At 38.2% G+C, this 24,573-nt stretch overlaps 1 protein-coding gene across 1 annotated transcript in view; it reads left to right on the plus strand.

The window, feature by feature from the left end:
- ROBO1 (roundabout guidance receptor 1) overlaps positions 1–24,199 on the plus strand; it is a 703,140-nt gene extending 678,941 nt beyond the window's left edge. Inside the window, 10 exon segments of the mRNA XM_050332388.1 lie at positions 1,280–1,615; positions 4,084–4,191; positions 6,784–6,928; positions 7,237–7,488; positions 10,616–11,025; positions 12,726–12,878; positions 20,110–20,150; positions 20,152–20,419; positions 21,677–21,879; positions 22,492–24,199. Coding sequence (XP_050188345.1) covers positions 1,280–1,615; positions 4,084–4,191; positions 6,784–6,928; positions 7,237–7,488; positions 10,616–11,025; positions 12,726–12,878; positions 20,110–20,150; positions 20,152–20,419; positions 21,677–21,879; positions 22,492–22,506 — 1,931 coding nt within the window. The 3' untranslated portion in view covers positions 22,507–24,199.
- Positions 24,200–24,573: the final 374 nt, after the last annotated feature.

The following is a 24,573-nucleotide window of genomic DNA, read 5'->3' on the forward strand; positions in this document are numbered from 1 at the left end:
ACATTCTCTGTGTTTACTAATTATTTCAGTTAGAGTAATGGTAAAATCTTGCATTTTTGATGTAGTTTTACTTGACATCCTCTCCAGTAAATTCATTGTGGTCACAGGTAATGGACTTCAGGCTTTGAATCAAATTCATTAGCATAAATACCACATCTTTTAAAAGAGAAAAAGTATATTCCTGGTGAGTGTTATGTAATTATTGATGAATTAATCAAGTGGAAAATGAGAATTTCTGCTTAAGGATCATTGAATGCTAGTTTCACTAAGCCTTCTAACTGCTGACCCACAGACTGTTTTACTCCATTCAGTATTCTCCCAGTGGACTGGATGTGGAGAGGAAAAAAATATGTGGATCTGCTGTCACGCAGAGGCGAGAGAACGTGAAAAGGCAGGGACACTGTTTCATGCAGGAGTGTCCAGAGCATCAGCACATGTCTGATTTACTCTCTGCAATAAGTGGTGATCTCACGATGCAGTAAACTCTTAGAAGAATGAATTCATGCTGTCTTTTTTGATACATTTTTAGCATACAGGACAATGGTATTACTGTGGTATTACGTATTTTGCAATATCCAAAGCGACTAAAAATTAGCAAAAATTCCAGATTGTTTTTCTGGTTTTTTTTTTTCTTTTGTTTCAAATCAAATATAAGACTGTACAAGGAAACGATGATCAAATAAAGACTTGCTACTGGGTACTGAGTTACCTTTTACATTGTACTGTTTTTCTTTAATTCTGTTATGTGTAATCATTTTTCACTCTGTTTCATAAAAGTCTGTGTATCTCTATTTCTTATCACAAATACAAGAACATCTAAATGCTGTTCAGGTGTCATGAGGTGACTGTCATTGTTTAGTTGTTCCCACTATTAAGTTTTGGTTAATTTCTCCCTGCATTGCATATTACTTAAATCACAGTTATTAGTTGAATATCTATGCTGCTTTGAGAATAATGTCTAAAACTGTGCATGTTTCTATGGCTCCTGTAGAAAAGCCCAGCAAGGTAAGTCATTGTAGATGCAATTCAGAAGGTCAGAATTTACAGTGAAACGAAGCAGTGAACCCTGCTTTTGGAGCAGTAGTTTATAAGGTAAATAATGTTCTGTAAATTATTTAGTAAATGGCAGTGTCTCTGCTTAGTGGATGCAAGCCATACAGTTGTGCACTAAAAGAGAAATTTTAAAGGGGGTTTCATTGAAAGTACATTGAAAGTACACTTTCATTGAAAGTGTAAGCGAACAGAATGACCTTTTCTCTTTTCTCTCCTCTGTGGTTAGCCGATTGTATAGCAAATTACAACAATCAGCTGGACAACAAGCAGACAAACCTGATGTTGCCCGAGTCAACTGTGTATGGGGACGTGGACCTCAGCAACAAAATGAATGAGATGAAAACCTTCAATAGTCCAAATCTAAAGGACGGAAGATTTGTCAGCCAGCCTGGGCAGCCCACTCCTTATGCCACCACTCAACTCATCCAGTCAAATATCAGCAATAATGTTAACAATGGCAGCGGGGACACGAATGAGAAACACTGGAAACCCTCAGTTCAGCAAAAGCAAGAGGTTCCACCCATACAGTACAACATTATGGAGCAAAACAAATTAAACAAAGGTGAAGAGCTTTTAGCTTGTTTCTCCTCTTTAGGCATCAGAGGAGCTTTGACCTTCGGGTGCTGGGAGTCTGAAGCTTTCAGGTTCAGCAATTACAGGCTTCTGTGGTGCTTTTAGACTTCTGCCTCTTTAGGTTTAGAAATCCACAGCTAGCAGTGTCAGAAAGTTAATTAGCACCACAATAACCTTCAGATATTGAATTTATTGAAAAAAATAACAAGCTGTATCTTTAGAGAAGAGTTAAATAAAATACATTTCCTATGGATATGAGATTAATTTAAATTTAATAGTAGTTAAGGGATTGGTTAGGACAGAGGCCAGATATTTTATTCATAAGCCAGATGCATGGTAGCCGCATTATACTCTACCTTAAATTTTAAATAGGTCAACCCACTCTTCCCAGTCGTGGATGGAGACTAATTAAATCTACATGTTCATGTAAACGAATGAAATTTTGCATATCAAAGTCCGCACAATTGTATTGTGTTGTACACTGGGGACACAGACGGAGCGATCCAGTTCATTTTAGACTTGTTCCTAGCAAGCCTTCGATTCCTGTATTGAGAGGCAATGCTACCACACACAGTTTTGGAAACTAAATTCCTGTGTTACCCTGACTGAAGTCTGTGGATCCAGAAGCTAAAAATAAATTGATTTCAGTGTTAACGGGAAACATCAGAAGGGGCTTTTGTGTGCTTGAGGGCATGTTTCTTTAATACACTGCGTGGGAGTTGGAAGAAATAGGTATGTGATTTCTTGCTAGTCCTCCAGGCTACCACGCAACCTCTTTTAATAACCTGATTTGCAAAACAGTATCCCTAGGAACTGGACCCATTCTAACTTGGAACTTTTTGCATGGATTGTTGTAACTCAAGTGCTGGCATAGTGATCAGTGATCCAGTAAAAAGAAAACTTTCCTTGCAGGAATGTTGATTTCTCTGCCGGACCCATCTACTCACAGAGGAGTTCAAAGGGCAATATAAAATGTGACACCTTCCCTTGACATAAACATGCTAAAAGAAAATTCAGGGTTTTTGGCTCCTTGCTAGAGGCTGAAAGCTGTATTTTTTGTAATTGTTTTCTTTCGTGAACTGTGTATTACGTATCTGCCTGGGAATTAAAACACGTTTGATTTTTATGCGCTGGAAGACACTGCATCTTTCAAACTGTGTATATTACAGCTGCATATTCTCTAGCATATTGTAGTGTGGAAAGGCCCCCTTAAAGCATTGTCTGCTGACAGTCCTATATACATGTTTCAGAGTGCTGATTTACTGTTTATCCTCTGTGTAAACATATGTGGTATGTAGGGCTTCAGCATGGTCTGTGGAATGCAGCTAGGCTGAGAAACTATTACAGAATACACTCTGGTGTGGAATTTATCATTTTGCTCTTTTTCCCATGCTTACATTATCACTAATATTTCTGCAGCAGATGGGGACAGAATTCTTAGTTTTATTTTTGTTTTGATTTGCTTTTTTATGTGTCAGTATTCTGATCTTGATTTTCTCATTTTCTAAGTCAAAGCCATCTTGCTGCTGATTATACCTATAGCTTTTGTGATGGGAAATAACTGTTCTGATGAGTTACATGCTGTGCTTCATTGTCACTATTTTATGTCCAGTGGTTCTGTTTGTGACGCAGTTTTATTTGCTGTACGAAGAGTAACTCAGCTCCTTTCTGTTCTCTGTAAATTATAATTCCTTCTTAGCGTGAGAGTGTTGTTCTGCCAGATGAGTATTTTACTTCTGATAAATTTTTACAGACCTGGTTGCCAAAACTAGATTTTAAAGTAATATATATGTATCGAGTGCTTTGGAACTGGAGAAGAAAGTTATAGTTACAACCATTAGTGGAAAAAGGCCCTGCCTATAGGACCTGCATGATCCAGTGTAAATAGAAATCTTCTTGGAGTCAACAGACCTGAAACAAACAGATCTCTTCTGTTGCAAACCAAATTCATTGGAGCTGCACTGTTGCTCCAGCAGATCATTCAGCCTTGTCGTACAGGGCTGGCTCCTATGTGGGTTTGTCACCTTTGAAATACAGAAAGTAGATACCACAGTCCATTGGTTGCCCTGCGTGCATAAATTAGGCAGAGACCATGGAAAATCAGTCAAGGTGACAGTGTATTTGTATGCAAAATGTTCACACAGGTCATGTATGTATATCTATATATCCACTGAAACTTAGTTGTTGCAGAGGCTTTGTGAAAACCCTGTGCATAGGATTTCATTTTACTCCATTTTAGACGTGGAGCTACTAAGTTCCCATGATATTCCTTAAGCTTACAACTAGAGATAAATTAAAAATAAGACATGATGGTAGAATGATTTGGCTTACTGAAAAAAAAAAAAAAAAAAAATTGTTTCTTCCTCACTATTTTCAGGAGATCTTGCTTTGTGTTATAAAGCAGGTACATAGATGTGTTTCTGAAGGGTAGCATTAATTATACTGTTGAACTTGCAGATTACCGAGTAAATGACAACATTGCTCCAACTATTCCCTACAACCAGTCGTACGACCAGAACACAGGTGGATCCTACAACAGCTCGGACAGAGGCAGCAGTACATCTGGTGAGTATCTACAGCGTTTTCCAAACTTTAGGCTTTGTGGTATTTGGACACTGTAGCCATGGTTAGCACTGTCTGCTGGGCTTAGAGACGGAATGAGGAGGAGGAACCCACTGACAGTAGAACAGCACAAAAACTAGCCCAGTGGGTTCGTATATTTTTGTTGCATCCTCATGATTAGTGTCATCTAAATGTCAGTTAAGTAATTGATTGTCGAGAATTGTGAAAGTCATGAAATCAAATAGAGGTTGGATTTCCTAATGTTAATACACTACTTGTTAATGTTATGGTCTCCAGATGGGCAAGTCATAGAAATTCCTTTTCAACTGCCACAGAAAAAAAAAAGAGTATTTTGGGTCTACTTACCCAAGGCAACCTTATTCATGAACAGGCTCAAGATACCAGAGCTTTTCATTGATACCTAACAGAACTGCTTTAAGAAATGTTTAATTTTGTAAATTAAACCCATGCATTTTCTTTGAGTAAAAGAATTCAATAGATTTCAGTTGCTCCATGTCAAAATTATTCTTCTACATCGTTCAGATGTAGGCAGTAGATAATTAAAGTTAAATTTTGTTTCTTAGTGTTATCTCCTATACAAACTACCTGAAAATCCTTTGTGAAAATGTTGAAACAAAACAGCTTTTTGTCCTGGAGAATGCTGACCTGGGCACTGAAATTGTACTCTGTGCTTTGGAACCACAGAATATGGTTTAATTCTAAAGTTACTCTTTATCATTGTAGTATAACCTGTTCACTTTCAGGTTTGATTGCTAGTAGAGCTATATGAAATATTCAGAGCTAGACCAGAAATTATTCACAAGCTTGGTTTGAGGCTTTGCTGTAAGTCTGAGACTGTGTTTATTTGCATCAAACCAGTTATAGGGTGAGCTATGGTCACAGTCACTTCTGCCCTGGACTTTACATCTACTCATCAAGACAAGGACTTTTCACATTCTTTTCTGCTGTTGCCTTTGACAGTCCAGTTCCCTCAGTCCTAACCTGTGCTCTGTTTTGACTGATTCTGACTGAGGAACAGCAGAGACATAAATATGCTGATGAACCTGCTGTGCCTCTGAATTCCCAGTGCCTGGGGTGGGATAAGCACAGCTCCCAGTTCTCCCGGCTGCTCAGGGGTGTTGTTCTGGGAGACAGCTGTTTGCCTGTTCCCAGGTTCCACAACATCTGGATGTGGTGCTGAGCCAGTGCTCAATGACGTTAAGACTTGGAATTCAGCGTGGAGCATCTCAGGGGTGTGAACCCGTGCAAATTACAGATGAGAAGGTGGCATTCCCCATGCTGATGCCTGTTAGGGTTATTCAGAAGTCTGACAATTTACAGTCCCATACCAAGGACTCCAGCAGGAATGAAGCAAGGTGACCAGAGTAATAAATCCATTGTGCTGAACCCAGTATATATCATGGTGCTTAGGGCAGAGAATGAAGATGATGGCTGCCTTGGGATAGTTAGGGTCTTGCTTGACACACTGAGATACCAGAAAAATAATTGTACATACCCAAAAATGTGTATCCAGCAGCTGATGTGGGACTGAACTACTGTCTCTAAGAGTGGAAAATCTGAGGCAGTAGAAGTGAGAAAAACAGGCTTCCTAAATCTCACTGCAACGTATTTCATGATGTGCATAAGGCTTAACTGTGGGAATATAAAATCATGCTTCAGTTTAAGAGAGAAATGTGAGGGATTCTAAAACATACTCAAAAACAGTCGCTTTATCTACAATAAAGGAGTAACACCAACAAAGAAGAATTAAAATATATGCTAAGGAACAGTGGTTGAGTCAGTTCTCATCATAGCCATGTCCGAACTTAAAATTCAAGGCCACCTGAATAATTGGCCTATTCAAAGTTATTTGAACTGTTAAAACTGTGCTGCTTTATTATGAGTTGTAATTTTCCAGTAATAGTAGTTGAAAACATTTGTGAAATACTTCATCAATCTTTCTTTTTTTAATTTTCTTCTATTATTTTAGTTCTTCCAGCAATTATTTTCAACTGCACCTGCCATTTAGACTAAAAGTAGTAATTTCATTGTGCCTAAAATGTTTCAGTGGACAAGTACAAATTACATAGATTCAGTGACTTAATGCAACAGTGGAACTTTAATAGATCATATCTGTATAATATTGTATATTAGGTTCTGGCAATTAAATACTATAAAGGCACTTTAGAAAATATGTCTACAGCTCACTTGTTTTAGATGATAATCTGTAATATAATTAATAGAAGTAGGAAGCTCACTCTTAATGACATTGCTTGTAAAATTCATTTACGGTTTTATCGCATTTTGACTGTTTATTGACAATTAAAGTTGAGTATCCTGTGTGCTTTTTTCCATGCTATGTAAAGTTTCTGGTTAAATTCAACCATTTAAAATGTAGACCAATTCTGCAAAGAAGCAACAAGTAGAAATTGGTGTCAAAAGCAGGAATGCCAATTTGCTCCAAACTCAGCACAGGAGTAAATTCCCAGAGAATACAAAAGCATCTGGGAGGGGCTGCAGTTATTTTGTTTTTCATAGCTAGTGCTGAGGAGAGAGTTAAAAGCATTACAAATATGTGCTGCTTTTTATTCACAGGGAGTCAAGGGCACAAGAAGGGTGCTCGGACCCCAAAGGCCCCCAAGCAGGCTGGGATGAACTGGGCAGATCTTCTTCCACCCCCTCCAGCGCATCCACCTCCCCACAGCAATAGCGAAGATTACAGCCTTTCAGTGGATGAAAGGTAAGAAAGATGAAGACATCATCCATTTCTCACTTTAATCACTGGTTAATTGAACTGTAATTTGCCCTGCAAGCTGGCAGTGAGACCTTCCTTCAGCACCATTCTGGTGCTGCTCATCTAGCTGTGGTGTGGCTGTTTAGAGAGCACTTGCTGACAGTGGTTTACATCCACTCAGTGCATCCTTACTAAGCTATTTTCAAGAGCACGTGGAACAATGATTTGTTTCTGGGCTATTTATACATGTAACCGATATGCTAATTACACAGTACAAATTTTAAGTCCTTATTTTCTTAAAAAATTAATTTTAGCTATGACCAAGAAATTCCTTGTCCCGTCCCACCCGCAAGGATGTATCTGCAGCAGGATGAGCTAGAGGAAGAGGAAGAAGATGAGCGAGGTCCTACTCCACCTGTCCGAGGAGCAGCCTCCTCTCCAGCCGCTGTCTCCTATAGCCACCAGTCAACTGCCACTCTCACCCCCTCTCCCCAGGAAGAGCTCCAGCCCATGTTACAGGACTGTCAGGAGGAGCTGGGACACACACAACACCAACCTGACCGGAGGTGTGTGAATGCAAACGTAGCAAGAGAGATGTGATGAGAGTCATCCTAGCCCCCACTGAAAATTCCTGTTGAATTCAGTGAGGGCAAGATTCTCCCCTGGATGTTTATTCTGTGGATCTTTAAGTTCTAGTCCAGGATGCTAGAGCTATTTTAAGCTAAGAAATAGGTAACTAAGTTGCTTTATTATCATACCATGGAAAGAAATGCTGTATATCACTTCAGGGTACGTACGGTGCTGACATAAGTTAAATTCACAGTCATCAGGATATTAAAGTGGTATCGTTAACACAGCTTACCATATAATTACAGTTCCATTGTTTCCAATAGATTTACTGCATTATTACCATAAAATAGCATGCATTATTTCACAGTAACTGTGCAATTAACTTGTCACCAATATGTATGAATATATATAAATATATAATTTATATAACCTATAGATTTTCCTCCTCTCATAAATCCTAATACAGGAAATTACGGCTTGCAAAATTTTCTTAACATTTCCATCTACCCTTATTTAAAGGAATGACCGACATTAATAAAGATAGATATTTGTTACGGGAAAATTTTGTTTCTTCTCTGAGTTGCTTTTAGTACAAACTGTTTTGCATATCCACTCACAGCTTCTCTTCCATAGAGCAGTGAATTTTGAATGAGGCTTTTTATGTATGATGCTTGTCTTGCTTTATTTAAAGAAGGCACAGCATTTCTGTCCCAAATTATGTCTCTTTTATTATTTTTTCCTGCAGTGGTTTGCACATATTGTTTGTTGTCACAAATACATAAACTTAGCTTCAATATTCTATCTAAAGTTTCTATTTTTAGTGAAAACCAGGTCTATTGTGATGAATTTAATTTGATCTTACTGAGTAGACTGTAGAACTTTGATTTTCTTAATACAGCTTACTGGACATTTATGGATGTATTTTCCAGAATGTCTGTTTGAAAAGTTAGTTCACGTTAAAGTTTCCCATTTTATAAGTAAGCAGTAGTTATGAATCTTTTTTGAAAGGGCCTGTATCTGCTTTTACTTTTGCTCCCCAGTTCTACTTGATCTGCCTTGGTTTGTTTTCTTTACTCTTTGTGTTAACACTTCTTGTACTGTGTATTTTTTCCTCTATCTTCCTGAGTCTTTAAAAATCACTCCTTTTATTAGGAGATGGCTAATAATATTTTCCTGTAATTTCCATTGGCCTTGGTATGTTGGTCCACGGAAGTGTGAAATTTGCCTTTTCTTTTTTTCAAACATCATTTCTTTCCTTTTTGCCATATCCATCTCATCAGTTTTAAAATATTCATATCATTCTATTTATTTGATTTGTAAGGCTTGGCTGATTAGCTCTCCCATCTAATGGCATTGATGTGACCTGTGCTCAACAGCTGTAGCCCATTCTGGAAGGGGCAGTTCGGTTTTGAATATGGTGTGACAATACTTGGGAATTAAGAATAGATTCCAAGTGGTGTCTCTCTGTATTAATTTCAGGAGTTTTGTAAATGGTGGCTTTATAGTGAAAATAATGTCTAATATACTGTTTGTCCTACTTTTCATGAGCTTTACTTGTAGTTCTGCTGAATATTTTCTCAATTTGTGATCAGAACCAGGCATCTGGAATAGGATTCCAGTAGTGATGGTGTACTGTAATATTTATCTGTCCGGTCAGCTTGGTAGAAATATAGCAAACTGAAATGGAAATCTGTGCTCTAGAAGAGTCAACAAGGAGAGAAAAAACCTGAAGATTTAGTGGGATAGCAGATGCTATCAATGTTAAAGGGAGAGCTGAGATAGGACAGTGTCCCTGTGAAAGTGAGAACCACTGCATCAGATAAAGTGAAAGAAGTATTGTTAATTCTATATGCCCATGAACCAGCTGCTCTCAATTAGCCTGTCCTCAAAGGTTGGCAGCCAAGCTATATTTTCAGGAACCCTAATGTATTTTTTAAACAGTTGCCTGTCCTCTAATACTAAAACCTGGAGAATAGGAAGACTGGCAAATATGTCACAAGGGCAATTGCCACAGGAGCTTTAAATTTAGGCAGTAAAACTTTGTTGGGCAAGGTCTCTAGTCAAAGCAGGTAGAGGTTCCCAGGCAGCAGTGTCTTCTGGGATTTGGGAGTGGGGAAGTGGTGTTATTAAATGATTATTGGATATATATCTGTAACGACCTGTTCTTCATTCTGTCCAGTGCTTAATACAGCAAGTGAAAGACAGTGGCTAGATGATGTTGTCCAGGGAGGTCCCAACTTGCTCTTGCCTTCCAAAATTAATATGTATTCCTAGTTATTAATTTATTTTTTTTAAATTGCATGTCACACGTGCAAAAGAAAATATTATTTGATAAGAGTCGTCATTTCTGAGATAATAAGAGAGCAGAGTTGACAAATCTGGGACTTCTGAGCAAAGTATTAACTGAACTTGAACATAGATCTAATGATATTTAATACTTTGCCTCTTTAAGCTGGACACACCATTACTGACAAACTAAGATCAAACTAAATTAACCTATACCTCTGTGTGCATTTTGGTATTCCTAACCTCAAGAACTAACATTAGAGAATTCTTTTTTTATTTTATCACCTAGACCAATTTAAAAAATAATGAAATAGCAGTCTCTCTTTTCATGTCTTTCTGAATCAGTGGGGTGGGTGGTGGGAAGATAACTTTCACAGAGCAATTTATTTGGATAGATGCATTTGTTGATGTCAGTAGTTCCAAGCTTATAGAGATATACAGACATTTCTTTTGCTCATACTCTCAAGGGTACACAAATAATTTTTTTAATGGTCACATGATCTGTAACCACCTCTTTGCCTAGTTGCACATGCACTAGCTTAGGGAAATTGAACAACTTTATGCAAAATAAGCCCATTTTCATTAAAATCAGTGATAAGGGAACCATATTCAGATGTCTTTGTGGTAGATATCAAACTACATAGCTGTCAATTCTGATTTACAGCAAAAATAAGAACTAAAAGGCAAACAGTGCTGACCCTTTCAGTTATAAATTCTGGTGATTTAAAAAGGCAAGTCAAGCTTGTTGAGAAATAAAAAAAAAAGTGTTTTCATCAGTCTCCTGTTTCCTCTGACTGTGTTAAGTGACTTCAATTCTTCCCTTGTATTTTTGTGCAGACGTCAACCTGTGAGTCCTCCACCCCCTCCAAGGCCCATCTCCCCACCACATACCTATGGATACATCTCAGGGCCCATGGTGTCTGACATGGATACTGACGCACCGGAGGAGGAGGAGGACGAGGCCGACATAGAGGTCGCCAAGATGCAAAACAGGAGGCTCCTTTTGCGTGGCCTCGAGCAGACCCCTGCCTCCAGCGTTGGGGATCTGGAGAGCTCCGTGACAGGGTCCATGATCAATGGCTGGGGTTCAGCCTCCGAAGAAGACAACATCTCGAGCGGGAGGTCCAGCGTCAGCTCCTCGGACGGATCGTTTTTTACCGATGCAGATTTTGCACAGGCTGTGGCAGCAGCTGCGGAATACGCCGGTCTGAAAGTAGCCAGACGTCAAATGCACGATGCAGCAGGAGGTGAGTTTGATGGGAGGGGAAAAGAACGTGGCCATTGTGAGGTGAATCTACCCACAGAGGCTTTCTGAATTCCTGTTCTTAGAATGTTTAGAAATTCGGGTGTGGAGGCTGTGCATTTACACTTGTGGAAGAGTCAGGAAAAGTAAATTGCTGCCCTACATTGTTTTTCATAAGTAGTTCCTGATCTTTTGGTCTCACTGATTATTGACAAATCTCAACCCTGCTGGTGGGTTTGCACCCAGAACTGAATGAGGGAAAGAAAAAACAACAGAAAAAAGGATTACGGAATTCTATCGTGTCCTAATACAAGGCTCCCAGTGTTTTCAGTCACTCTTCATGAGAAGATTTAATCCCTCTGTATTGAAATGCTCAATAAAGAGTAAACCTATTTTTCAAATCCCCTGGATTTGGAAAAAAAAAAAGTAATGTTGTTCTTTTGAGGAATTCTGTTCAACCTCTTCCTGCTGTATTACTGGGACAAACTGGCTTTGTGTTGGTTTCATAATTTGACAGCTGTTATGAGTTGCAGTTGGGATTATAGATCGTGCATATGCAGCAAGGCTTTATACATATGTTTTTTTTCCTTTCTCCTGAATCACCATTGGTCATATGAAATATGATATTTGAAATACAATATACAGGATACTAATAACACTGGATATATACAGGTAATCAGTAACCCGACTAGACCAAATGGATATTGTTATAGTTCAGCTAAGAAATAAGAGTACAGCAGGCTGCGATGCAAGTTTCAGGCAGATCCAATGAATGTTTTGACAATCAGTCCTATTAAACTGCCAGAGCCGGAGAAGAGGTACTCTGTCACAAGTGTGTCCACCCTGACTCCACAGATTTTCAACCTTCCTCCCATTTCTGATATCCTCTCCGAGTTAACAGTCCTTTGTTCCATTTCAACACAGCTGTTCATCATGAGGAGTGAGAGGGGAGGTAATTTAGTAATTCTGGATGAAATCCTGGCCGATTGAAGTAGGTGGCAAAACTCCCATTCATACCCACATGGCCAGGATTTTATCCATTCTGTACACATAAGTTCATATAAATATGTGTGTTTACGTGTGTGTAGGTTTATGTATTTAGAAAAGGTCTTCTTATACGCAGTTTCTAATAATTTTGCAACAGTGAAGTTCATGTTATATAGTGATTTTTATATATTGATATTACCTGTGCCTCACTGCACATCCTAAAGATGTGACACTGCTTATCTGCAAATAAGCTGTGATAAAATCCAGTCATACAATTCCTGATAATTCGCTCAAGGCGGCAGAGAGGACTTCTGTACCTGAGACCTGCTGGTGACTTGCTCTGCTTATGGCACCTGTGAACTCACGTGGCCCAAGCTAGGGGAGGTGAAACCTGTCTGGAAAGAGAAACATTTTGCTGTTTTCAGAAAGCTGCAGCATGGGAATGCTGCTTGTGCTTGCCTGCCGATGGAGTTCATGCTCCTGGGGCAGGAGCTACCAGCTACTAAGCAGCTGGATAATTTCTGTGCAACTAAGGCAGCCTGCCTACTGATAGAAAATGCTCTGATTTAGTTACAGCTCACTCTAAAACTGGATGAGTTTTATTATTGTTCTGGCAGTGTCTTTCTAGGTTTCGCATAACCAAGTCATTCTACTGTTAAAAAAAAAGGCGAAAGATCTTAGGTAAGAAAAATAATACTGTTCTGTAACAATTTCCAGGCCGTAGACATTTTCATGCATCACACTGTCCTAGACCCACCAGCCCTGTATCTACCGACAGCAACATGAGTGCTGTTGTAATACAGAAGGTCCGACCTGCCAAAAAGCAAAAACACCAGCCAGGACATCTGCGCAGAGAAGTCTACACAGATGGTGAGTCCACTGAAACGGTTGAAAACGTCAGTGAACCTTTCTAAATACTCATTCAGCCTGTGCGTGTGAAATTTTTCCACAGAGATAGCATTATGTTTCAGAATTCACTGATTTGTGTTTCCTGTTGCTAAACACGCTGAACAGATTAATCATTTTAAATGCCAGAGTTCCTTAATACCCTACATTGATGCTTCCACTCCAGAGCCTTGCACCTGTTTTCTATAGTGTCCTAATCGGCTAATTACCGTCATTATTTAAGAGCCCAGATAGCATAAATAGGACAGTCATTGAGAATAATGCATGGTTAGGATTAAAATCTTCATTCACGTGACTGACTATTAAAACCTTCAGAATTTATCTTTTCCTGAAAAAAAAAAAAAAAACAATTCACCATTCCGGTGGTGGACAACACGAATCAGTGAATTCTTATCCTGACCACAGCGCTGTTGCAAGCGGTTACTTTGTGAGTAAAAGCAAAATCTAATCATCTTCTCTCATGCCCTCACACACAATATCAACTCTTGCTGAAAAGGTAGTGCTTGTAGTCTCTTGGGGGTGTAGGAGGATAATGCAAACATTGTGATGTTTTCTAGAGAGAGCCTTTAATGAAAATGCCTCAGGTGGTGCAGCTTTTATTAAAGCACTACCTTCCAGTTTTATAAAACAACCCGCGGGCTTTGTTGGAAATTCATGTAAGGTAAATTCTCCAAGACTTAACTCATCTTGTCAAGTTTGCTGAATTTGCTAACAGGGGAGGATGGAAGGGGGGGGGTTAGGATAAAGAAAGGCATCATTCCCCCGCCTCCTGGTTCTCTGCAACAGCAATCTGATTAGGACTTTCATTACCACTCTGAAATTTTTCAAAGAGGGGCATCATTTGCCATTATCATATGAAAGCCTAATATTATAGATCCTTATCCGGGGTTACAAGAAGGGAGTTTTGAACCACTTCTCCCTGTGATTCCTGCCACTTGATGAAAAAATTTAATACAAAGCTCAAAGCACAATGAGCAGAAGTAATTTAGCAATGAGTGGTTGTCCGTGCCATTATCTGTACTTTATTCTGAGTATTTTCTCTCAGTAGCATCTATCTGATATTAGGCTGCGTTAAATACTGGCATGACACAGTGCACCTGGGCCTCTTGGCTTGTGCCCAGGCCCCTTCTGTCAGTGAAACTGAGCTGCTGGAATATTATCTGATTTCGAGAGGTTATTACAGTGGTTTTGTGCGTGTTTGCTCCTGTGAAAGGACAACGCAAGGTGTAAATCCCAAACCTGTACCAGAAACGTTATGTTTATGAGACCCTTGTAATGGCGTTTCGCGAGATTTTATTGAAGTTTTATCAGCTTTTATTCCTTTGAAGAGAATGCTCTTAACTAAATAATTGGCAGAGCATCAAACCTCAACGCTAACACAACAGCCAGGACATCAGAAATAAAATCTGGGCAGGGGTTTTATGTGGCCATTTGCTTCTAACACAGGGATAAATAAGAGGTGGGTCTGTATTTGATGATGGGTTTTTGTAAAAGTATGATGATATGCAGAGCTAAATCATAGAGCATTGTCATTGCAATAGATCTGATCCTGCAATAGATTTGACAATCATGATCAATATTTGTTTTGTGTTTTGTAGCACCTGCTTACTTCAGCATATTTTCTAATTAGGAGAGAATTTCCACTAACCTCTTTAGAGTGCAATACAGTGTGGTCATTCAGGGAATAGCAAATTATGGCTTTAATTTCTGCAGATCCAATAAAACCCAGTTCAAAGGTTGAAGGGCTTGTTTGGATTTGATTTTTTTTTAAATTATTTTTCCCCTCAGTCTATTTACATAGGCATATTTGGAACCTGACTGTAGATTCTAACCATTCATTTTGATAGCCACATCTAGTATTATTGTGTCCTGTTAGAATCAGCTATACAATAACATTTACTAATTGTTTTCCTTAAGTGGAGAAAAGCAATGTGGATGCATGAATGAAACATTTAAGCACCATTGACCTTTCCCAGGTATACTTAGGTTTTTCCATTGGCTTGATGTCACAATATTATTTATCATCTTTATAAAGGAGTGCCTGATACAACAATATTTTATTTCCTCATAGCGGGTGAACATACATTTTTTTTAGTAGAGGCAAAAAAAAAAGGCAGATATTTTGAATTCAAGAATTTGTTGGTTGCTAGGAGCATTCCATAACTACTAATAAAAGGAGAAAAATACATTGTTTCATTACTTTAAAATGGAATTTACTTTCACACATAAGGAATTTTCTGCTGTTCCCAAATTACCTGAATTCGTATTTGCTAGAAGTTTCATGAAATACCAGTGTCATGAAGAATTTGAATGATTAGTTGACAGAAAGGATATACAAATAAATGTTTGTTTGAATGATTGAAAATGCCAAGAGTATGATCAGCAGCAATATATGTAAGTCTTAAAAAATTCTTTGGTTTTTTTTTTTGTCTTTGTACAGCAAGATTTGTGAAAGAGATTGGTATTTCTGAAGGTGTGTTTGTTACTGATGTACCAGTAAAAGGTCTACTATAGTAGAGGAGAGTGCTCTCTGATCTACTCTGCATTGTACAAGTAGTAACAATTCTGTATTTTCTGTGAACATTAGTTCAAATCAGTTGCTACTTTATGTGAAATGGGATTTCGGCTCAGATGTTTTGCTCCTTGACAGTCATCCAGGCAGTGAAATGTTCTTCATATTTGATGCTAAAAATCTTTGCTCAGTAGGTGGTAAGGATTAAAATGTATGAATTTTTAATTGCTCTTCCTCTAACCTTTTAAGAGAGCTTACTAAGAGTGCATTACATGAACCAACTAGCAAATGGATCCTCCTTCTCAACCTTGTCTGACCTACTTACATATTTAATTTAAGAAACCAAATTTTAAAAGACTACATTTGTCTTTTCTAAATATATATATATATAAAGGTCTCTTCTGAACTGTCTTGAATTGATTTCTCAGTTACAAGCCCTCAGAATTGTAAGCATTAGGAAAAAAGGATAAAAGTACTTTGCCATTGTTTCGATTCAGTAGGTCTTTCAGTAGAAATTATACCATTGACAGTTCACATGAGATTTTAAATCTTGATTTTTTTTTTTTTTAAGTCTCTTAAGTGACAAAAAATACTAAACATTTTCTCAACTGACTGGTTGAGACTGTAACTGAGTTATTTAGCTGTGTTACCAATGACACGACGTGAGGGCACTGAATTTCTCACAAAAGGCAGTTGAACATCTGCCAAATATTCCTCGAATTTTCGCTTGGAAATGTTAAACCATTGTCCTTGCCAACACTATTTCTACTTTTGTCTCCCTCTGCCTATGCAGTACCAAAAAAATCTACTCTGTACAAAAAACAATTTAGCAAGGTAGAAAATAAGTAGGAATGCATTTCTTGCCTCTGCTAAAAATCAACTCATTATTGAATGATAATAATTTTCAGATACCTGCCCTTTTCTCAGTCTTTACTTCTGGGTCCATTGTGAAATATTTGATATTTTGTAAATACTGATTTTGGTACTGAGGGAGGTTTTGTGGAATGAAAATTGTTTTGCTAATTATGTAAATGTACATAAAGGCAAGAAAAAAAAGGCAGCAACCCATTGCTTTTATACATCATATTGGGTTTTGCTGTATCTATTTGTTCATCCAGTTATTGTGCACAATCTGAGCCATGCTTCTTGAAAGACAAAGCATGAAAATAACTCCAGTACATGAATAACTCCAGTAGCTCAGGTTAAGATGAGTCTAGGAATCTTAAATGCTGTTAAAGCTTTTTGTAAGTCCTGAGCAACATTCAGTTTTGCATGCCTGCACAAACCATGCATTAGAAAAAATTCTCTTTGTACCTTACAGAATCATAGAATGTCCTGGGTTGGAAGGGACCTTAAAGATCATCCAGTTTTAACCCCTGTACTGTGGGCAGGGACATCTTCCACTACATCAGATTGCTCAAAGCCCCATCCAGCCTGACCTTGAGCACTTCCATGGATTTTCTCCAATATTGAATCAAATCTGTAACTCTGATGTTATCTTTAGGGTATAATTGTAGAAATCTACAGCCTGATAAAATAAAGAGTTGCCTTATAAGGCTTCATTTGTCACTACTTAAAAATCATCTTTTTGTGCTTATTTGTGTTTTCTCCACTTTAGTGTCAAAGTAACTTACCAGATTATTTTTCCTCTGTTTATCCCATGATTCCTGAATACGTTCTCATGTAGAAAATCATCATCCCTCCTTTCAAAAGACATATCTGCAAGGTTTCTGCTGTAGACCGTGCTGTGAAATGGCATCCATTAGTTGTTTGAGTTACATGGGAAGCAGTATAAGTAATACATGACATGAATGAAACATGTGAGCACAGCTGACCTTTAACAAATACTTCTGAGTTCCTTATATTGGTTTGATGTTGCTTTGTGATTTACTTTTTATTCCTTACAATGGAAGCTTCTGTTTTGCTTTTAATAAGGAGTGTGCCAGTTTGTACTCGAGGAGGCAGATTGAATCTGGATTTTCTCTGTGATCTGAGCTGTTAAAATAAATACCACAGGGGTGTAATAGTGTTGACCTCTGAAAAGGTTTTTTTTTTTTTCCTCTGTAAAGTATTCTTCTCAGCGAGAAGTACTGTGTTATAATGAAGATTTTTATAGTTTTCCCTGCAGGTTGCAAAAATGTTCTCAAAAGAGAATATCACTTTTCTTTAGTTATTACTGTACCATGGAGCTACTGCCGGTTTATGAAACTTTTTATATCAATGCATCTTTCCTTTCCATAGTCAAGATTTAACGCCTCTTTGTTCATTGCCCTGTGCAGCTGGGTAGGATTCTTGAATGCAGGAGTTTGTTCCAGGTTGTATTTCATAGGCTACAGGAAAGATGCTGTTCCTTCCCTTTGGTGTTCAGCCAGCGCACTGCCATGCCACACCTGTTGGACACTGGCTCCAGGGGTGTCTGAAAAGGCTGATGTTAAGTACCTGCACTCCCTGTACATCATCAGGCTCCACAGAATGGCTGTTCAGTGCTCTGGAAACTTTATAACAGAGACAGTGAAGGGGGCATGCGAGACACAAGATGTTGTGTGAACAGCTGTGGTTCCAGAAGCCTACACTTGTGCTTTGAGTGTCTCCATCCATTTCTGAATCAGTGTATCCTCTTCTGAGAGAAGGCATATTGAGAGAACAAAGTTTTCCTCAGAAAGGAAAACACTGTTTGAATCTCCACAGCCCTAACACAGGCTTTATCTTATTTTTTAAATGTTGTCCAAATTGTGTAATTGCTGCAAGTCTGGATCTGATGTGGCCTTTCAAGGAACATCTTACACACTACTCTGAGGTCTCAGTCAGGCTTCACACAGACTTTAACATAGTTGTTGAATTGTGGAAGGTTATGTACTTCTCCAGACCAACCCTTTTTTTGCAGCAGGTATTGTCACTTAAGATCTCATGGACCTCTCTATGGGCCCTTGTGATCTAGAAACCCAAGTTTGCATCTACAGGCCTGGGCAGCCCAGTGAAAGTGGTTTGGTTCGCTCTTTGGTGGCAGGACCTCACAGGGCAATTTTAGGAGAGGTAGTCTGAGTTCTGTTCTGATGGCTGGAATTACAGAGTTAGGTTGCTAAGGTTGTGTACTGAGCAGAGTTTGCCTCTGTAAACCGTGTCTGAGCATTTATGGATAACAGAAGAATGCAACATAACCAATTCTGTGCTTTCTCGCCAAAATGTGTTGTATTTCATACCTTACTGAGTCAGAAGTTGGGTCTCCATTTCAGTTTTAGTTTCCTCAGATAAATAAGTGCAGCCCGTTGCCCAGAGATCTGCCCTTTTATACTGCAGTCTATAGTCTAATATTTCCCATTCCATAAATTAAATTATTTTCTTAGGATCATAAAATACCCTCAGTTGGAAGGGACCCACAAGGATCATCTGAATTGATATGCATATGTTAAATGCATTTTTTTTTTCTTCTTCAGGAGTACTACCGTTATTTTTGGCCCAATTTAGTTGAATTTCAGTTGAAACATTCTTTGAATAGACTGAGAATTAGCTGTATATATAGTGATGGTGTCTGAAAAACACAGCTGCTCCAAGATTTTTGTGGAAGTAGAAAGAATGAATGCATGGTATTATAAAATGCTGAAGTTACATTTTTTAATAGTGCCATTATTTTCTGTTTTAGCAATCTCACTTGAGAATATTAACCTCAGAAACATCTCTGTCATCTCACCTTTTTTAACCTGTTCTCTTATATAAATGTGAATTGTTCCTACAGCTTTGCTGTGAACTACTTTCGTGTTGTTGCTTCCTTGCTTGACTTCTATATTTTTTCTTCACATTTTATATTCCACTGCAGAATATACAGAGCACTGTTGTATCCTGATGAACAATTTGCACATTCTAGTTTTATGTCTTAATGCAGGAATAGAAAAATGTAACAAAGTAAAATATATGCATGCTTTATAAATAGTATTTTAAAATATTCAGAATTCTAGAACCCCTGAAGCTGTGCTAATTTAAGGAGACAAGTTCTAAAGTCCTGTGTGTCTTGTGTTTTTTGTTGTTGTTGTTGTTCTTCCTGAAAGCTTGCTACTTCATTGGCTGACTATATTTATTTTTTTTTTAATATCTCTTGACATACCCACGGACATCAAGGATATTTATGTTAGTTTAAACAATTATTTTGAAAGAAAAATGCAATCATTATTATATAATATATAATGATACATAATTATCCTTATATATGTCAGCAGTGGATCTGATATACATTGTTACACCCCAGCTAATTTGCTTTGATGCTCACTACACTGAAGACCTTGAGCAATTACAGCACAAGCTGCTGTGTTCTTGAATGGACTTAGCAAAAATTATAAATATCAGCAATATCATGTTGGTATCCTTAATTCTGTGTTGATATTCATAACTGACATGTTAATATTTATGTGCTTAAAGTTTATTGCAGGTTTTTTTGGTAAATGATTTTTAAGAAAATATTGGGATTTGGAAAGGCAGTGAGAGGTCTTACTTTGTGTTTTTAGAGCTCAAACTTTAGAAAAATACCCATCAGCAGTTTTTAACAGTAACATAACACTTTTTGGGGTAGAGAGAGGAGGGCAGAGGGAAAGTAAACAGGGCATCTGTTTCTTCAGTTCAAGTTAAATATTATGTCTTAATTTCACTGTGGTGTGATGTCATCATAATCATTATTCCCTTCCAACCCTGCAGACTTACCACCTCCTCCTGTGCCGCCTCCAGCTATAAAATCACCCGACAGCCCAGTCCAAGTCCCAGCTGGAGGTGCGGCCGGTCATGCTGCCAAAACTGGCTTCTATAGAGGCGAGGACAGACAGGTCTGCGGAGAGGAAAGGAGCCAGCTACAAGGGGAGGGACGGCATGGACGGCAGACAGCACTCAGACGTGCGGACAAACTCGGGAGAGCGGCGAGAGCCCCAGGAACAGCAGAGCGACGGGAAACTGCGAGGAAATAAAGCACCAAAACGAGACGGCACACCAGCAAAAACTCATCTTCTTCAAGGTTGTTCTGCCTGCCCTGGGTTTACTGAAGTGTTGGGTGCTGATCACAGGGAACGGGCCAGCTCTTCTCGGGTTGCTGAAGTGAAGTTAGAGCTGCTGAATTGCCACCGTTTGTTGTGATTATACAGTGTTAATTTAGGTCACACTGCAGGTTCTTGTTAGGGTAGGATGGAAATACAAGCTTAGGAAAAGCAGATTTTATATATTGCTGTGCTTAGAGCCACCATGTATTAAAGCTAATGCTGAGGAAGCCCAAACAGAAATATTCCTTGGGAGTTGTAAGGATCAGTGTCCTTGCTCCTACCTATACCCTTGTAATCTAGTTATATTTTATCTAATTATAATCTGATTTATAAGGGAACTGAGTAAAGTCAGATAGAGATCTGTAAGGCAGATACTTAACTTTTCTACTGAAGAATCTGCACTTGGCCCATTTTGCCTATTTGCAGAGGAGAGGAGGACCAGAATGATACCTGGTCCTGCTTAAAGCATAAGAAAGCCCTAGTGGTCAAGCATTAGTTATAAATGCTAACTGACATGGCATGGTATGAGGTAGATCTAATCAAAGAAATCTCTTGTACATGGAAGTTGGTAAGATTCCTAATTAATGGAACATGATTAATGGAACTTGCCAAGTGTTCACTAAGACTTTCAACACAGATTGATACAAATGCCTGGTCCTTGCTACCTGCAGGTATCCATAGATGATATCAGGAATGACTGGATAGTAAGTTGGTTCAATGGACACATGAGTAAGAGTTTGGTTATGGTGGATTGCTATAGAGAAAAGTTATTAGAAGGTTACCATAGCGGATGATGCTGAAGTTTTGAAACAGGACCACTAATTGTGGTTCAAACTCAACCCAAGAAATATTTATATGGAATGAGTTCCTTGTATCATACATATATTGTCATTTCCTCCTACCTAGTCATATTGAAAATATACTACAAGATGTGGTTTTTTCATTTTCCTATGTTCATAGAACATAGAGCAAGGATCCTAAATTGAAATGAAGTGGACAGTAATCATGAATTAGTTTTTCTGTGGAGAATGTTACCATGTAAATACCATAAATTTCCTTGAGAAAGCTTCTATAATGCTGCTTATGGAAGCAGTGTATTTCATATTCCTTTCAGGCATCACTTTAAACCTCCTGGGAATCATAAAAAGTAAAATAAATCAACTGCATGCAGAAATTTTAGGTTCACGGTATCTCTGGGCTTGTAAACATAACAATGTATGCATTTAATTATACAGAGGACATCCTGCCATATTCTAGACCAACGTTTCCAACATCAAATAATCCTAGAGATCCCAGCTCCTCCAGCTCTATGTCGTCAAGAGGATCAGGAGGCAGACAGAGGGCAGATCAAGCAAATCTAGCCCGAAGGAATGTTGCAGAAATGCAAGTACTGGGAGCGTATGAACAAGGAGAAGAGGAAGAAGAAGAAGAGATGGAGGTAACTGTTGTAATACTGAAGATGACAGAATAAGGCTATTTTTTGTGTTTAGACAGATGCCAAGAAAAAACACTTCTGAATCAGAAATATTTCAGTTCAGAAAAATTAGTACATTTATCTGTCTATTAAAGTTATGCCCAACTCAAGAAAATAAACTTAAAGAATGTGTCAAAACCATAAAAACCAAATAATGTGTAGCACAATATAATTGTCAACACACTAAAACTTACGGAATAGAGCTTGCAGAAATACAGCATTTTAAAGTGCACTTTACATTATCCAGATTCTTTTGAAAGTGAAAATAAAGAACTAGAGTATCTGAGAACACCTTGACATCACCTTTAACAGTTTTTGGCAGTTCATCATTCTAGATTTTTTTAGGTGTTGATAAATGAACTTTTTTCTTCTTTTTTTTTCACCTAATGATATTAATTCAGTTTAAATCCTGATTGTAGAAAGGGTGGCAAACATACGGTCATACTGCTGTGCTTAATTAAAACTAGTAGTTATCATGTAAAAGTAGCAGATTTCTAAGAAGTATGTAAAACAAATTTTAAAAAATAAAATTTAACACGTAGTAATTTATGTCCTCTTCTTTTTTTTTTAATACAGGAAACAGAAAGCTGAAGACAACGACATGTACTGTAACAGGCTTTTAAAATATAATCAGAAAAAAAAAAATCACTTAAGATGCCTCAAGTCTGATGATGTTTGACGCCAGAAATGATGTTCAGTGCAATCAGAGTGTACAATTTTTTCCTTTTTTTTTTTTTCTTCATGCCATCAGATTGCTAGTTTTTTATTTTTACTCTTTTCTTTGTAAGCCCCCCCTTAGCGGGAACGGCCCCTGCCCGTTCCGTGACGCTGAAGTGCATCCAAGGAGGCAGGTGAGCTGCTGCTCGTGGTGCCCGGGCCGGCTGCTGCTCCCGGAGTAGAGCAGAAGGGAATTCCAGAGCCTGGGATGCAGAGGTTCCTCCCCAGCCGGGCAGTGCTGGGTGCACCGCCAGGTACACCCGTGAGCCGGTCGGTGACACCGCGGCGGTCGGAAAGGAGGTCCCCAAAGTGAGCACCGTGCACGGCGTTCTTTGGTTCTCGGGGTCCCGTCTGCAGTCGGGGCAAACGGTACCTTGCAATGTCGGTACACACTGTTTGTCTTGTTTCCTGCCGGTCTCTTGCTAACCTATTGCAGATGACGCAGTTTGACGAACGCAAGTGAAAATTAATTTGGGATGAGGTGGCTCTTGTTGTAAATATGTACTCATTTTAAATCCCCTGTGGTACTTTGATTTGTCTTTCCATTTTCATCATTAAGTACGTTCTTATTAAAAATGTCCTTTGGGATAGGCAGGAGGTAAGCCAGTGTGATTGCTGTTTGCCTAATCATAGCACGAGCAAGGTTATCTGAAACTTTTTCTGATTTTCAGTTTCAACAATGCTTATGAAAAGAAAATCAATGGACATTTTTAATAATGATTAGGTAATATCATCAACTGTTACTGGCCCAAATCTCAGACCTCTACTTGTGTCAATTCACCTTAAAGAAGAAGTGCCACTTAAAGAAGTTTTGTTTGATCTTGGCGATGAATTTTTTTGTAATGCACTGCTTATCTTTTTTTTTTTTTTTTTTTTTGGTTTTAAAAGCACAATCACTAGACTTTGTTTGTAAACCATTGTAACTATTAACCTTTTTTTTTTTGTCTTATTGAAAATGTTAAGCATTTGTTTGGGATATTTTTCATCTTTTTGTTAATGCTCTATGTTTGTATTTGGAATATTTGAATGATGACAGACGGTAAAGTAACAAACGTAAACGTGGGCCATAATCAAAACACTTCTCACTTTTTCTGGACTTACAGAAAATTATCAATTTTTCTGTGGCCTCTCTCAACATTGGATTATCATTAAAGCTGAAATAGAGGCATTAGTTGCATTGAATTTGCCAAATGATGTCCTCTGTCTGTAGATTTTATGATCTTTTTTGTAATTATAAAATTTCTTTGTCATTGGTGCTAATGGAAAAATGTGTGTTTGTTTATTGACAGCTATCAGGACTAGCCCCAATGGAAAAAAAAAAAAAAAAAGAAGAAAAAAAAAGTGTTTTGGTGTTTACCGAGGACTGAAATTTTTCATTTAGCTAATTTTTAAAGAAAGGTTCCATAGAAAGGGTGTGCAGTACTAAAGGAAAAATCCATGTGATTAATGTTTTCATTATGTTCATGTAAGAAACCTCATATTTTAGCCATAATTTTGCATACTGAGGATCCAATAATCAGAAAAGTAATTTTTGTCACATTATTTATTAAAAATGTTCTCAAATACATTATCTTTCTTGCATAGTTTCTTGTGTTCCCTGAAACGTAATTTTAGGGGCAACTCTCATCTTATTGGTAAGAGTCAGAATCCGTTCCACTGAAATCATGCAGTTACAGTAGCATGAGCAAAGTGGGAGAGCTGGATGCAGCCTGAGATTTTACATAATTACAATTGATTGCCTTAAAGATCTGATTTCTGGGCGCTTCATGAACTGTGATAATGAAAACTTCTCTTAGCCTGCCAGTTTCCAGAGAGAGCTGATGAAGAAAATCTGTACCAACAAAATCATTCACCTCAGGGGTGAGACACATTTGATGCAAAGGCCAAATAAGTGGAGAGAGTGAATATTATGAGTCATATGTTTGTTGGGACCTGCACAAA

This window comes from Myiozetetes cayanensis, unplaced genomic scaffold (assembly GCF_022539395.1).
Source record: "Myiozetetes cayanensis isolate MyiCay16 unplaced genomic scaffold, myiCay2020 scf5-8, whole genome shotgun sequence".
In the NCBI taxonomy this organism is placed as follows: Eukaryota; Metazoa; Chordata; class Aves; order Passeriformes; family Tyrannidae; genus Myiozetetes; species Myiozetetes cayanensis.